At 34.4% G+C, this 14,902-nt stretch overlaps 2 protein-coding genes across 3 annotated transcripts; both read right to left on the reverse strand.

The window, feature by feature from the left end:
- Nucleotides 1–587: 587 nt before the first annotated feature.
- On the reverse strand, nucleotides 588–4,612 carry LOC123908156. 2 transcript variants are annotated; one of them, XM_045958697.1, is made up of 2 exons: nucleotides 2,333–4,612; nucleotides 588–840 (listed from the first exon to the last, which is right to left on the reverse strand). In XM_045958697.1, exon 1 carries the CDS (start codon nucleotides 4,461–4,463, stop codon nucleotides 2,400–2,402), a length of 2,064 nt encoding a protein of 687 aa, XP_045814653.1. In that variant the 5' UTR covers nucleotides 4,464–4,612; the 3' UTR covers nucleotides 588–840; nucleotides 2,333–2,399. The 2 variants fall into 2 exon arrangements, with proteins under 2 accessions (XP_045814653.1, XP_045814652.1); XM_045958696.1 differs by having other exon boundaries at nucleotides 588–835; nucleotides 2,333–4,595.
- Nucleotides 4,613–6,589: 1,977 nt separating this feature from the next.
- LOC123907860 (polyadenylation and cleavage factor homolog 4) lies at nucleotides 6,590–11,653 on the reverse strand. Its single transcript, XM_045958277.1, has 6 exons — nucleotides 11,092–11,653; nucleotides 9,661–9,762; nucleotides 9,314–9,574; nucleotides 7,797–9,095; nucleotides 7,156–7,704; nucleotides 6,590–6,833 (listed from the first exon to the last, which is right to left on the reverse strand). The coding sequence occupies exons 1-6, from the start codon at nucleotides 11,350–11,352 to the stop codon at nucleotides 6,789–6,791; spliced, it is 2,517 nt and encodes an 838-aa protein (XP_045814233.1). The 5' UTR covers nucleotides 11,353–11,653; the 3' UTR covers nucleotides 6,590–6,788.
- Nucleotides 11,654–14,902: the final 3,249 nt, after the last annotated feature.

Consider the following 14,902-nt stretch of genomic DNA (forward strand, 5'->3'; position numbering starts at 1 on the left):
GTTTTTATTTTGATTCAAAATTCATTACTGTAGTGTCTATATCTTAAGACATAGGAGGTCCGGATTTAGGATACCTCCACCCCAAAAACTAGCTTAAAAGGTAAAGAATACCCAAATTTTATAAGGACTACTTTGGCCGCATCTCTAGTTGTGGTTTGGTTTTCATTGTTTTCAATAAAATGCACAAAATTGTTCATCTCAAGAGTCTATTATCTCATTGTTAGCAAGTGAAATTAACACAGTTTAAAAAATCAAAATACCAACTGCTATCACAATAAACGGGCCTCTTAGATTCTGGACTTTAAGCCTAACCGAACCCCAAAAGCTAGCCCTCAGAGGCAAGGATTTCCCAAGTTTTATAATGACAACTTTGGGTCAATGGGGATCTCAATAAAGCTAAATGACATGTTGCATGACGAGCAAACTCGTAGGGATAATTTGGGGTTGACAATTTTCTGATTACCTAATGTTTGCATCACCTGTTCCCGTTTTGAAGGGTAATACGGGAGGATTAATATGTATTATCACCCCAAAATTTAATATAAACGATTGAGTAGTGTTCAATATCCACTAATTAAAACCAAAAAGATTAAATGAAGATCAGCTTTTGTAATTTTCAAGGTCAGGGTATACAACAGATACAATACAACACAGATTATTCATAGAAAAATGGAAATTCACGAGTAAGAATCTGTTTGCATGTTTTCACCTTTGGCACATAAACCTAGTAGGCTAGTACATCTTCCAACTACTTTACATCTAGATTTAGGTACAAAAGCCTGCAAGCCTTTCATCGTGAAAATGCTGAAACATTGAGTTTGACCACTCAAGAATTCTGCACTGGCAGAAAAAACTGTATCATTCAATTTGAATTTAACTTTGACCACCAAGCTAGGAGGTGCAAATATCAGATAATTGATCACTAGACCACAGATATAGTTATATCTAAGCTGCAAGCCAAGTTTGTCCTTCCTAAAGCATAAGAGTTGCTATACATTTCCTTTTAGTTTATGCAAAATTAATGAACCTTAAAATGTTTGAAAATTGAAAGCATAGATGATGCCAGTCAAAGGGTGGTCATTTATTATAAATTATTATGTAAATGCTGAAATGCTGTTTGTGCAACTTCGGGATGAATGATGTTTTAAGACACTATGGCATGAAGATTCCCAACCAATTCAAGCATGAACGCGGATAAAGGAAACTTAATTATAATCCTACAATGTCTCCCACAAAAAATTGCCGCTAAAACTCCCACTCACTTACATTAAAAATATTATAAAAAATCCTAATAGCTAGTGACTCATATATGTGGTGGTGGTGCAGAGGAACAAACGCGGGTGTCATTACAATGTTTTGAGGCACTATGGCATGAAGATTCCCAACTTACTCTAGCATGAACTCGGATTAAGGAACAAGAAACCATAAAGTCTGTAATTGATCTAGTTTTAATCAGTCACAGCCAAACGTCACACAATTGATATTTGATGGAATCTGTCATATACAGTCAAGACTCAAGAGTGGAAAGTTATTGATATTCTGAAACTTGGAGAACAAGTTAGGAATTCTTTCTTTAAGATATGGACTGAAAAAGTTCAAGGTCAACATGAAAGTTAGAGCATGAGTTTTCTAAGTGGAGGACAAATGATGCAGGACAAATTGGGTCACTCGGCATTGCCATTAAATATTGGGTTTTGTCAGTTTAAGTATTGTATATTTTAGTCATACTATTGTAAGGCTTAATGCGCTAATTCTTATGGAACAGTATCACAATACTGTTCATTCAATGTAGCGCAGGCACAGCGAGTCGCATGCAACGGTGTAGGTTTTAATTTATACCCTGTTAGTTGCTTTCCTTGAAATTATTAGACAACTACAATCAGATATATCCGAGTAAGTTGTTGACAATCTAGGAGGAGGGTGCATTGGCTTGGATTTGTTTAGAATTTGACTTAAATTCTGATTAAAGGGATTTAGTGCAATGTTACAGGAACAGTTTCATATTTCATTGATAACAAAAGCTTCTTATCATTGTACCTGGTGGTAAACCAGAATTCCAGCTGTCTTTGACTGTTTTAAGATCTAATTGTCAATCATTTTCTTTTCTATTTCTCTTATGTGTTTACAGATTTAAAGATAGGATTTCCAATCTACTGGTGTTCTGCTAATAATACTCATGCCACATAGAAATGATAAACTTATGTTATCATACTGAAACTGTAAAGCAAAATCCCTAAAAAAACTGATTACAAAGAACAACCAAAGTAGGAAAACGGAATGTTGAACAGGAGTGAATCATTCAAGCAATTTAAATATAAGCCTGTCAGCATACCTCTTGTATAATCATACATGTTGTGCTTTCTTAAAATCGTACAAACGCCTGTCCTGTTGTGAGAGCATCAAAAAACCTTCCTTTTATTTCTGAAAAGTTTATGTCGTTTTGCATAAACATAAGAGAGAGCAATGAAGGCCCCAGCAGAAGTTGAGACCGAAAACCAGGGAAAGGGAGGATCCTTGAAGCACACGAGTGAGGCCTCAATTTCTTGAGAGGCATGATACACGATGGAGTGAATGGCATAAAGATCATGATCAGAAGACCTCAAGTAAAACAAAGCCATCTCATAATCCAGATGCGACAATGCAGACACCGCCTTGTTGAGCTTGTACTTGAAAAGATTCCATCTCTGAACAAACTCATCGTGCTGCTTCGGCTTGAGCAAATTCCTGTCCCCACCGTGTGTCTCTATGGACTGCAGAACATCCACAGCACTCGAAATACTATAATTCAACGACGTCAACAGAACATTCCTCCTAGCAGCATCCTTCTGCGCAAAAGACAACGACGACAACGCCGAGAACGGCCCAAACGGAGTCTGCCCCATACTCCAAGTATAATCCACCAAAGTACTATTATGCAAAGGACTCCAAGACAAATGGGTCGGCGAAACCCCCCACATACTCTGCAGAACCGATCCAACAATAGGCCTCTCAAGTTCCCTCGTATGCACAAACACGTGACGTCCGTTACAGCTATAATCACTGACAGTCTGCGTATTCCTCGTCCTAACCGCAATCACCATATCCTTAAAAGCAACACTCTGATGATACCGATCCAACATCAACAACGAAGCATAATCCAAATCAAAAACATACACCGGAACAACCCTACCAAAATCCTCCTCCGGTATCCCACCGATTTTCCTCATCTCATCAGCTGAATCAGACAAAATCTGATGCAACCTCTTAGAATCCAAATACTCACTCACAATCAAAGTATAATTATCAAACAAAAACCTCGAAGTATACGAACTAATCGACCTAGAAACCGCAAACGAACAAATCGGACACTCATCATACTTCACATCATATACCCTAAATTCCAAGCTCTGATCCCCTAACAAAATCTTACCATTACTCTCATCTCTAAAATTTTCTTCAATCAATTTCCAATCCAATCCTTTCATATCCTTATCTTTCTCCTCACCAGAATAAACATGAATAAATTGAACAACAAGCTTATTCTCAAAAAACACAGGAATTCTCAAACTAGGAGCAAGAAAAACCTGATAAGCACTCCAAACAATCGAAGCAAGATCCGCTGCAAATGCTCGATTCGATTTCGGCCGTCCATGCAGAGTCGCAAACGGATGAAACTCTCCTTTCGGAATAAGTCCATCACCAGATATCGCCGGACCATAATCGACACCACCAGCCGATAAATCGATCCAAAAGTATCGATTCTTCGAAGTCCAGAACGTTCCAAGACAGTTAGTGAAACCTGGAGAGGAATTATCAGATGCGGTGGAAGAGTATGTATAAGCGTAGGGTTTAACCGTTTTTGTGATAGGATCGGTTTTAGGTTTGGGGAGATTAATTAAGTAAAGATGAAAGCCTTGAGGATTGGAGTGAGGTTCGGAGTTAATAGAATTGAAATGTTGGTTTATGATTTTGTCGATTGAGGAATGAGGGAAGGCAAGGAGTGAGGTTCGGATTGGAGTAGGTGTGGTTTGGAAGAGATTTGTTAACGTTTCGGAAATGGTTTGGGAGAGGGATGAGGAATGAGAAGTGGTGACGTGGAGGTGGAGAGTGTGGTGGAGAGAGAGAGAATGAGAGAGAGAAGGAGAGAGAGGAGTGATGAGATGGAAAGGGGAAGGGAGAGGAGAGAGAAAGGAAGAGAGGTGAGAAGGAGTGGTGGAAGGGAAATCTCCGATGAGGTGAATTGTGAGAGAGATTGGGATTGGAGGGAGAGAGAGGGAGAGAGAAGGGAGAGTTGAGAGAGATTTTTTTATTGTGGTTGGGAGAGAAGGGAAAGTGTCTGTTGTGGCGGAGGGATCCGTTCGAGATTGAGTTGTTAGGTGTGAGTCTAAACCGATTATTGGTGTTGCGGTGGTGATTGTGGTGGTGGTGGTGATTAGGGATAGGAGAAAGAGTGCGGTGGTGGTGGTGGTGGTGGTTGACCACATGGTGGTGATCGGAGTGTTTACGTTTTTATGGGTTTGGTGTTGGAAGCATTTGGGGGGTTTTGGGTTTGGCGGAGTGAAGTGATATGGTGTTGTAATGACTAATGATGATGCCTGTAGGTAGTCGTTATTGGTAAATCTTTGGTTAGTCAACCAGTAATATAGTAGCAGACTAGCAGTAGTAATACGGAATTCAAAAAAAGAAATTAATATTTGTCAAAAAAAAAAGAAAAGAAATTAATACAAATATAATTAAATTTAGTCTTTTGGCAAAAAGTAAATAAATTGTGGATATTGGTGATAAGCTAATTTTTATTTTTGTCTGGTTGTTAAAAAATCGTGAATAAGTGAAGTGTTCGAGAAATGGTTAAAAATATGGTTGATTAATAGTATTTAATTTTTATATTATTGAAAGAAAAAAAAAATGATAAGTCATAAACTTTATATTAACAAAATAAGTTATACACAGGATAGTGAGAGAGTGAGAACATTTGTTTGAAGGTAGTAATTCAAAGTGATGTGGTGGTTTTGCTAAAGGATTGGAAACTTGTAGTGTTATGATGGCGCAACTTTGGGGTGCTGGGGAAGGATTAAGGTATGCATGGAGCTTGGGATATCATCATGTAGAGCTTTATTTGAATTCTACGATGATAGTGGACATGTTGGTAAAGAAGAAAGGAGGGTCTCCGGAAGGGTGGAGCTTATGCAAAAAAATTTGGAGACTTTTGCAATCGGATTGGGAGGTTTCTATTCGTCATACGTACAGAGAGGCAAATTTGTGTGTGGATGCTCTTGCGACTATTGGGTGTGGTTTAGGTGATACTATGATTTTTTATGCGTCTTGTCCGACTCAAATTTGTCATGTTTTTGAACTAGATGTAGCCGAATCTACTGTATCCAGGCTAGTTGCTTTGTAATTTTTCTCCGAGACTTAGTGCCTCCATTATATAAAAAAAAAAGAAGTTATATACTAATAAAAATAAGTTATAAGCTCAAGAAAAAAAAAATGTTACCAAATAGATTTTTTTTTATTTTTAATTTTTTGAAAAATGAGCTTGCAAGCTTTAAGACTTGAGCTCAAAATTTGCTATTGCTAAACAAAGTCTTAGAATAAAGATTTTTTTAGTCTATCACAAATTTATGACGCGACAATTCAATGTCTCACAAAAATAAAACTCAAAATAGCCTCTCATATTTTTATATTTGGGACAAATTAATAAGTTAGGAATTAATTTGTCTTTCGTATAAAAATATCATTAAACGAATTTGAATTTTATTTTTAGTAAGGACTATGTCAAAATTTGAGAAAGACTAAGTATTTACTCCTGGACTTAAATAATAAGGATTTTTTATCGTAGAAAAAATATTTATGATGTTTGTTACATTCTCTAGTACAGTACTTATTATTAAAAAAAATATTTTTATTATTATTTTTATTATATAATCGATTAATTTGATCAATAATATCATAACGGAATACTTTACTTGTTAGATTCATTCCTATAATTTGGAGTAATTTTTTAGTCAAATTTATGTCATAATTGTTCTTCTAACGTGCTGTTCAGAAACTCTTTCAATCTCATTCTAAAATGTGTTTCAAGAATGTATTTTTCTGCCCAAAGTTAATTTTATTAATATTCTGTGTTTGATTGCGCAACAACACAGATATTTATTTGTGACGTTCCTCCTATAGGAGTTTGTTCTCATAGTTCTTTTTTTAGATAAAAAGAAGGCTTAAGTTTAAACAAACTAAACTTAATCAAATTAGGAGTAAACACTCCAACATAACCAAGTAATCAATTATCAATAAGAACCTCACAAGTCACAATTAAATAACACCAATAGAAAGAGCCTTTGGCTGTAAAATAAAATGTCTAACAGAAATAATTATAAAAGGAAAATAATATCAAATATTTGTAGTATTCTCATTCATCAATGCACCATTTATATTGAATACAACAATTCAAAGAACAAGTGCTCATGGATCCTTTGCCAAATCCCTGTTAAAAACCAGGGTCCCTAATTACTGCTCCAGCACACACAGCCTCTAGCTTCTCTCCTGGTGTCCATCCAAGAAACAATGTAATAGAAATGGAAATTATGAAAGCTTTTTTGGGGACAAATGTAAGTGACTGAAAATTTGCAGGTTAAATGTAACCTTTGACTGCAATAAAATATGCTTTGTTACAAGAGCAACTATACATGTACATAATTTAGGCAAGAGGCCTTGTATTTGAGAAGATTCTGCTCTACTTTGAAAAAAAAATGTAAAAGCATACAATAATCCGAAACTCATAAGTTACAGTGAACAAAACTGGTCTAATTTAGTCATGCCCGCATTCGTTTTCTTTGATTTCCTTCTTCATATGTACCCTGCACTCAAAGAGAAAAACAGGATAAATATTTGGTGTAGAAAGCTTGAAGTACAATCATGCAAATCTCTTGGAGATTAAACTCGCACAAATATCACGTGTTCAAGGATAAAATTACAGCCAGAGTTGCAATCTATTATAAACCATGATATGCTCATTTGCAAAACAGTACATAGAAGAAAACCAAAAAAAATAAACAGGGCATTGCACTTGCATAGCCATAGATTTCTAAGGATCAAAATGCAGGTCAATACTTTAAAGTACAACAAAAAAGCTAGACAAATGCATAGCCATAGATAAGAAATAATATGAGAAACACATACCCCTTCATCCATCACAAAATCTTCAGATGGGGAGGTAGTAGATTCAGATCTGCATTTAGCATGAATAATAGGTCCTAACTGTGACCTGTCCATGCTTGTTAGTATTCCATTGGGCGCATTAAGGTATACAGCTCCTCTATACATCCACTCCTCTGTCTCATCACTGTAAAACTCATCGAAAGGCTCTCCACATAATGCACATGTATTCTGATCCTCTTCAGCAGGAACTGCCAATTCTTCATCATCTTTCTTTTCCTCGGTGGTCTCGGTTGGCAAAAAACCTGGAGCTGATTCGGTTCCCAATGCCTCTGCACCACTAAGCCACATCGTTTCACTGACAAACCACTTGCGAGAGGGTTTCTGCTTACGGTTTTTAGACATACGGTTCTTAGTCACATGCCAATCCATGTGACTGCTGTGCTCATCTTGGGATTTGAATCGGAGGCCACAAGTTGTGCACTGTCTAGGAAGATCACCATATAAGGCACTGACTGCAGATTCATGACGAACCTTCAGAATATCGGGATCAAACTCAATGCCAACAAAATCCTACAAACATATAGCATTAATTACAAAATTGGTTCACAATCAAATAAAAAACATGGGAATATAAGAATTTAACTTAGGATAGATTTAGTTACCTGTGTGGGGGCTTGATTAGCCAATGAGATTACACCTTGGGCCATGAGTGAATTAATCAAATTAGAATATCCAACAGATGGCTGTTGGCTTGACACAAAAGGACTAGGATTGGGATGAGGTAGCATTTGGGGTGGACGATGTGGGCCGGCCGGAGGAAAAGGTCGCATAGCTCCCCCCTGGAAATGTAAAGGGTTGTTTGGGATTCTTTGGCCTGGCAAAGGGAGTGGCATAACAGGGCGTGCATTTGACAGGGGGTTACTTATAGAAGCACCATGTCCTTGCAAAGGGGTCCTATAAGTAAATTGTGATGCTGCTGAATCCTGAGATGGAAAAAACTGCAATTGTGGTGGTTGTCCGCTGTTTTGCGGATTAGATGAAATCAGACCAGCTGGCTGATTGGGTAATTGATGCTGGTTTCTTTTAGTGATATCATTGTTCTCAACACCGTGCAACAATTGGTCTTGATTTGGAAAAGGTCTATTTAAACCATGATTAACAATGCTACTATTAGCATTTATTGATTCAAATGGATTCATAACAGGATTCTTCAATGGAAATATAGGATTTAAGCTGAGAGGACGAGGAGCATGCACATTAATAGAGTGTCTCATTTCAAAAGTTGCCGGCAAAACTGGTGGACGGTACTCAATATTAGGCGTGAGACCCGGAAACATCCTTGACACTGAAGAAGTTGCATTTGCTGCAACAGGCTTTTCTGAGGAGAAACCAATAGTTGGTTGCAAGAAACTATTATTTCTACTGTGATCTACTAGAGTTGGACTCATATCTTCCCAATCAAACTCTTCCTCTTCAGTGTTCTGCCATGATGTTGAAATAACCTTATCCATACCATTTCTATCCAGCCGATCAACTAACAAAGGCTTGCTGCCAGAAGTTTCTTGGCTTTTGTCACTACCATAGGCGTCAATTAGCGCTCTTGGATTTTGACGCGGTTGTCCGTTACTAAGACTATATGTCATAGAAGTTTGAAATCTTTTCCGACCATCACCAGAAAATTGCTTTCGCGGCCAATCACTCAACTCTTCTTCTCTACCTAATCCTTTAACTAGTCCATAATCAACAGCACGATGAGGAGATTCTCTCTCAACTGTCCTACCAGAAGGATTGTCAGCTACATATTCGTCCATATATGAGGGCATATGCCTATCAAGTCCAATTCTTGATGGTGATGAGGATCGTCTAACTCTACTTGGGACAAATTGATTAATCTTACTAGCTACAAGGCCTAAATTTGCATTTCCTACCGCTCCTGTTGAGTCTAATCTTTCGCCTACAACCTGTGAGGATGAAACCAACACCCTGTCAGAATGTATCTTCTAGTAGTACGCAAGATCTCTCTGTTGCCAGAGGACACTAACAGATACAACATAATCTATTTCTCATAAATAAGTAAAGGTGCTAACGATAAATGAAATACAAGGAAATAGACATATTTAATATTTCACCAGCTCAACAAAAATTAAAGAGTACAGGTTTGAGGGGGAAAAAAACTTACACTATCCATAATTGAAGTAGAGTGTTCCATTTGTCTTATGTATTTTGGGTTAACATGTATCCCATGAGTTGGTCGAGGTGATTCAGAAGCCCTGAGGGGATTACCACTTGATGACTGATTATTAACTACTTGAGAAAATTGTAATTGTCCATCAATCTTACGCAAGACAGAGGGAGGGAAGACTTTTGACCAGGTACCAAAGAGATGTCGCATAGAAGAATGCAAACTTGGATTAACCTGTCTGTATGCCTCGCAGAAAACCTAGGGAGACAATAGAACTATTAGTTTCGATAACAGAATTAAATCATTTAGGAATTGAAATTATAATACAACTCAAATTGACTTACTTCAGGAAGACGTGATGAGAAATGTCGAATATATTCCTGGCCAATATTCTTCACAATACTGTCCAAGAGGTAGAGTGAAGGAAGCTTTTGATCTGCAGACACCTGGAAAAAGATAAACAATTGGAGAACCATACATACAGTGGAGATTGGAATAATAATGGAGACACTAATTTTATACTACACGCTATTAACTAAAATAAGAAATGAAAGAACAGCAAAGAAAAAGAGGTCACGCTTAGGTCTCCATACACCAAACTCAATGGCATGTAAGTGACAACATTTTGCATGATGAGTTATGTTTTCCAGACAACAATAAAATACTTTAATGCACATTTATTTACCGAAATCTGTAAACAATTCTTACACAGTTCCCAGTTTCAGAGGAGAGATTAGTAATGATTGATCTCTAAAATCAAAATTTACAGAGTTAGGTTAAGAACCAATACTTTAGTCAGAGTCGCTGTATGATTTTAAATTATTTTGCAAATTATGCCCATATAAACTTAATAAGAAGAGGCACTAATATCATAATTAAACAATTTTAAATTATTCTGCCTCTGAGATCACCAATGTTGAACTCAGGATATGCTAATGTACCAAAACCATTCACTTTAAAGTTAAAATTGTTGAACATTCAATTGCAACTTTGCTCATTTTCATGCATTTCAAAACTACAACTACCCTAAAACACAGGTAACTCATATAACACGCACGCACGCACAAAAACTCACAGAGATGAAAAGCTGTGAGGATTTGGAATACTGTTGAGCAGGTAGCCAAAAGACTTCATCATTTCAACAAAAGCACAATAACAACTTTCCTCAGCAGATGACAGGCCTGCCTGAATCCTTTAAAAAATAAATACATCATATATTTCCAGTGTTGCTAAATTGCCAACATGGCAGCAGCATGGCAGATTTTATGCCAGCCACCATCGTCCGCAATGCCTATTATATCCACCATAGGCCGTAAACCCCATTATTATTATTATACAATTATTATTTTTGGACTGGCTGCCATAATCCGACATTGATAACGCCGAGTATTTCACTTTTGTTGGTTCATGAAATTGGTTTTTAAGAGCTCAAACGTGTGGACTGTTAATGAATCTCTAAGTTTTACCCTTCGTTATTGGTTATATAACTTATTATTGTTGAAATTTCCCAGAAGCTACTATTAATTGTTTTAATATAATGATAAAAATTGTTCCTTTAAATTTCCAATTCACGAATCGATAAGATTAATTAAATTAAAGAAAAATCGCTACAATTGAAATTAAAAATCGAGACTTTTTAATAACTAAGTGCGGTAAATTAAATTCAAAACATAAAAAAAAAAAATAGATAACAATTGAAGTTGCAAGAATTGAAACAACAATAACTCTTAATATGAACAATGGTGTGGAGTTTTACAAAAGGGAAAAATGAAAACCTCAATAATACGAGCGCAAATAGCATAAGCGATTCCTTTAGCATGTTCACGATGTTGTTCAGCAATGATTGTAAGATCAGTGATGATAGGTTTAACATTACAAGTGAGTTCAGATAACAACAACTCGTAAATCTGAACAATTTCTTCAGTTGAAGGTTGGGAATTTCTCAACCTAGGATCGTCTTCACGTTGCTTCAACAAAGCCTTGAATCGACCAACGAGTATTGAAGGTGGAGGTTTCTGCCCAATCTCATTGCTCATGTTGTGGTGAAAATCGATCGAGAAATCGATAGTTAGGGTTAGGGTTTTGAATTTGGGGGAAAATTGAACATTGGTGGAGAATGAAATCGGCGATTAGGGTTTGAAATTTATGCGAATTTTTGTTTCTGAGAAACGATTATGAATTGTGTGATTTTAAAAACGAAACGCAAACTCTTTATTGTGAATTGTGAATATTTGTGAGTGATGAAGTAGATAGATAGATTTTTCTTAATACAAAACTTTTGGGAAATCTTTTTTTATTATTACAATTGAAGCATTATCATAGTGAGCAATTAATAGTAATCTTGTTCTGTTTTTTTTTTTTTTTAAAGGAATCTGATAATAATATTCTTTAATAATTGTTTGAATTCAGTCAAATAAAAAGCAATACGTGTTTTCAAAAAAAAAAAAAAAAAACGTAGTATATTAATTTTTTTTAAAAATCAATATATTAATTTTTTAATATAAATAAATCTTAAAATAGTATATATTAAAGAAAATATTATTTTTCTTATTAAAAAATGAAAAGATTATTTTTTTATAAATAAAAAAACTTTTTGTGACAAATAGGTAGGTAGATAGATTTTTTTAATACAAAATATTTTTAGGAAATTAATAATAACATTCTTTAATATTTGTTTGAACTCAGTCAAAATAATTTTTTTAAAAAATATTATGTTTTTTTTTGTCTTATATGAAATGATAATTCACTTAAATTAAAGTCACATAATTGTGAGATTCTAGGTTCGAACCTGGGTCACGACGTTCGACCTAATAATTTTTCTATTATACCTTTGTTTTAATTCACAAAAAGTTCATACCACAGTTTGGCAAAAGCCTAACAACTTAGAAAAGCTGATACTGTAATTAAAAATAACATTCTTTAAAGGTTTGTTTCTCCTGAATGCCAAAAGCTGATAATAATTATTTACTCCTTCCGTTTCTTTTTACTTGTCGTTTTAGAAAAATAAATTTGTTTCAAATTACTTGTCGTTTTGATAATTTAAGGTTATATTTTATTCATTATACCTTCATGTAAATTATAAATATTTAGGAACAGTTGTTGAAACCGTAAAATAGTTAATATATATTTGGAATTTTTTTTTGATACATAACATATTAATTTATTTATTTTTGATATATAATATATTACATTTATTGGAAAGAAAAAAAGTGTATGAAAAAAATTATTGGTGAATTAAAATAAGAGTATAATAGAAAGATAAGGTATAAAAATACACTTTTTTAATTTATTGTTTTTTTTTATTTTAAAACGACAAGTAAAAAGGAACGGAGTATAAATTCATCAAAACATTATAGCTATTTACTTTCATCTTATATGAGATCACAAGGGTCATAAATATTGCTGACACAAGAAGGAAATTGGTTACTCTTCACGGCCTTCCATTTCTTTTTGGTCTATGCCTTTTATATTTGTTGCAATATTTTGATTGTCAATCTTAATCATCCTATAATTTATCAATAAAAATTAATATGTAACAATTACGTTGAAGGTTGTGAAAAGTCAAAAATTAAAAATCAAAAGCATTGAGAGAGTACTACAAAGAGGTGAGATTTTAATTAAAAATAATAAAGAAACCTAAAGTGTTTGGATTTTTTATGTGATACTTGCAATCTTGTTTACACTAAATAAATTGGCAACAAACAGTCGAAGTAATTGATGTATTCAACGTTATGTTGTGTTAAAGGAACAAAACTCTTTTTTTCTTTTTTAGTGGTATGGAGATGAAATTAGGAGAGGGAGTTTCCCAAAAAAAAAAAATAGAGGAAAATCTGTAAAATATTAAAATAGGATGAAGAGTTGTAATTTGGAGTAACTCTTTAGAGTTATATTTGGAGTTAAAACATTTATCATCATCATACTAAAATTAAAATTCAAATGATCCGTAAGTGTAAGAATTTTTTGCCTATTTAAGCCTATTACATAAAATTAGGAACTAATTTGCATGACTTGAATTTCATAAAAAAAATAAAAAATTGCATGACTTGAAATAATTTAAGTCTCATTTAGTACGGCTCATTCTATAATGGAAAACAAAATAATTTGTTTGACATGTTGTTTCGGAGGATCCGATCCTCTAATAATGTGGAACCCTGTCTCACTACATGACAATTTTTTTTTGTTTGTTAATTTCTTTTTAAATCTATCAAACATTAAAGTAACGTAAAATATATTTTCATTTGATATTTTTATATTTTTTATTTTTTTTGAAAATTTGGTATCCGGCCTTAGGACCGACTAATCCAATGAAACCAATTCCACCGCCCACTTGCGATGGCCCCATTTAAAGCCAGAGTTTTTTTGCTCTGTATGGACTTAGCCCACCGAAATTGACATCAGTGAGAATCGAACCTGAGAACTTGAAAGGAGCATGCTCTAAGGGCCCAAGGCAACATCACTCGACCAACCCCAGATGAGTTGATATTTTTATATTAAATTTTGGTTTTCGTCCTTATATTTTAAAATTATTATTTTTAGTTTTAATTCCAAATATCAGGTCAATGATTAGTTCACTAACAAAAATCCAAGGCTGACACATTGAATTTTGTTAACACGTGATATCTTACGTGGACGGCCACATTAGAATATATTAAGCAGGAAATGATCCTTTTCCTATTTTGGAAGCTGTAAGCCTGCAATGTCGTCCTATAATGTTTCCAAACATTACTATAGCATCATTTACTTTTCTTTTTTAAGAATTAATAGATCTATAGCATAATTTTTCAAACATATTAAATGAAGACAACCATGTATGATCAATGGTATCTATGATTTAATCAACCGAATAACCTCAAATGACTAATATAAATTTTATAAAAAATGAATCATTCGAAAACTATAGGCAATATGCATGTCTCCTACCCACATAATTAAAAACGTGCATCCAACCATTCATTCTGTCAGATATATGCCAACAAAGCAAAGTAATTTTCTCACCAACATATTGGTAGTTTTTTCTATAAAAAATAATTTTTATCAATAATAGTACTATTGGTATAAGGATAATGATCAATCTTATGAAGAATTTACTCACGAAACACACCACTTGAGGCTCCGTTGATTTACACTAATACACGGCCATGATTTCTGCTAAGCATCAACTTAAAAGTTTTTTATTATTTAAAATAGAAGATTAGTAAAAAAAAAAGGAAATAGAAGATAGTTATATTCTGCAATAATTATTGTGAAAGTGATTCGTAATACTTTCTCCGTTTCTTTTTATTGTGAAATTTTTTTATTATTTAAAATAGAAGATAGTTTTTTTTTTTCTTTTTTTTCTAAGGAAATAGATCTAGTTATATCTAGGAAGCACCGACATATCTATGATTAGGCGTGTCGCGATGTCCGACACTCGTATGACACTCGTCTGACGCGTGTCGGATAACTCATATTGGTGTCGAAAAAAAATTCAATTTTTCCTTTAGTTTGACACTCCTTTGATCGGTGTCTGACACCTGTAAGACACTCGTATAACACGCGTCGGACAAGTGTCCCAAATTTTTTTTTTTTGCTTATACTCTCCTTAGG

Source organism: Trifolium pratense, linkage group LG2 (assembly GCF_020283565.1).
Source record: "Trifolium pratense cultivar HEN17-A07 linkage group LG2, ARS_RC_1.1, whole genome shotgun sequence".
NCBI lineage: Eukaryota > Viridiplantae > Streptophyta > Magnoliopsida > Fabales > Fabaceae > Trifolium > Trifolium pratense.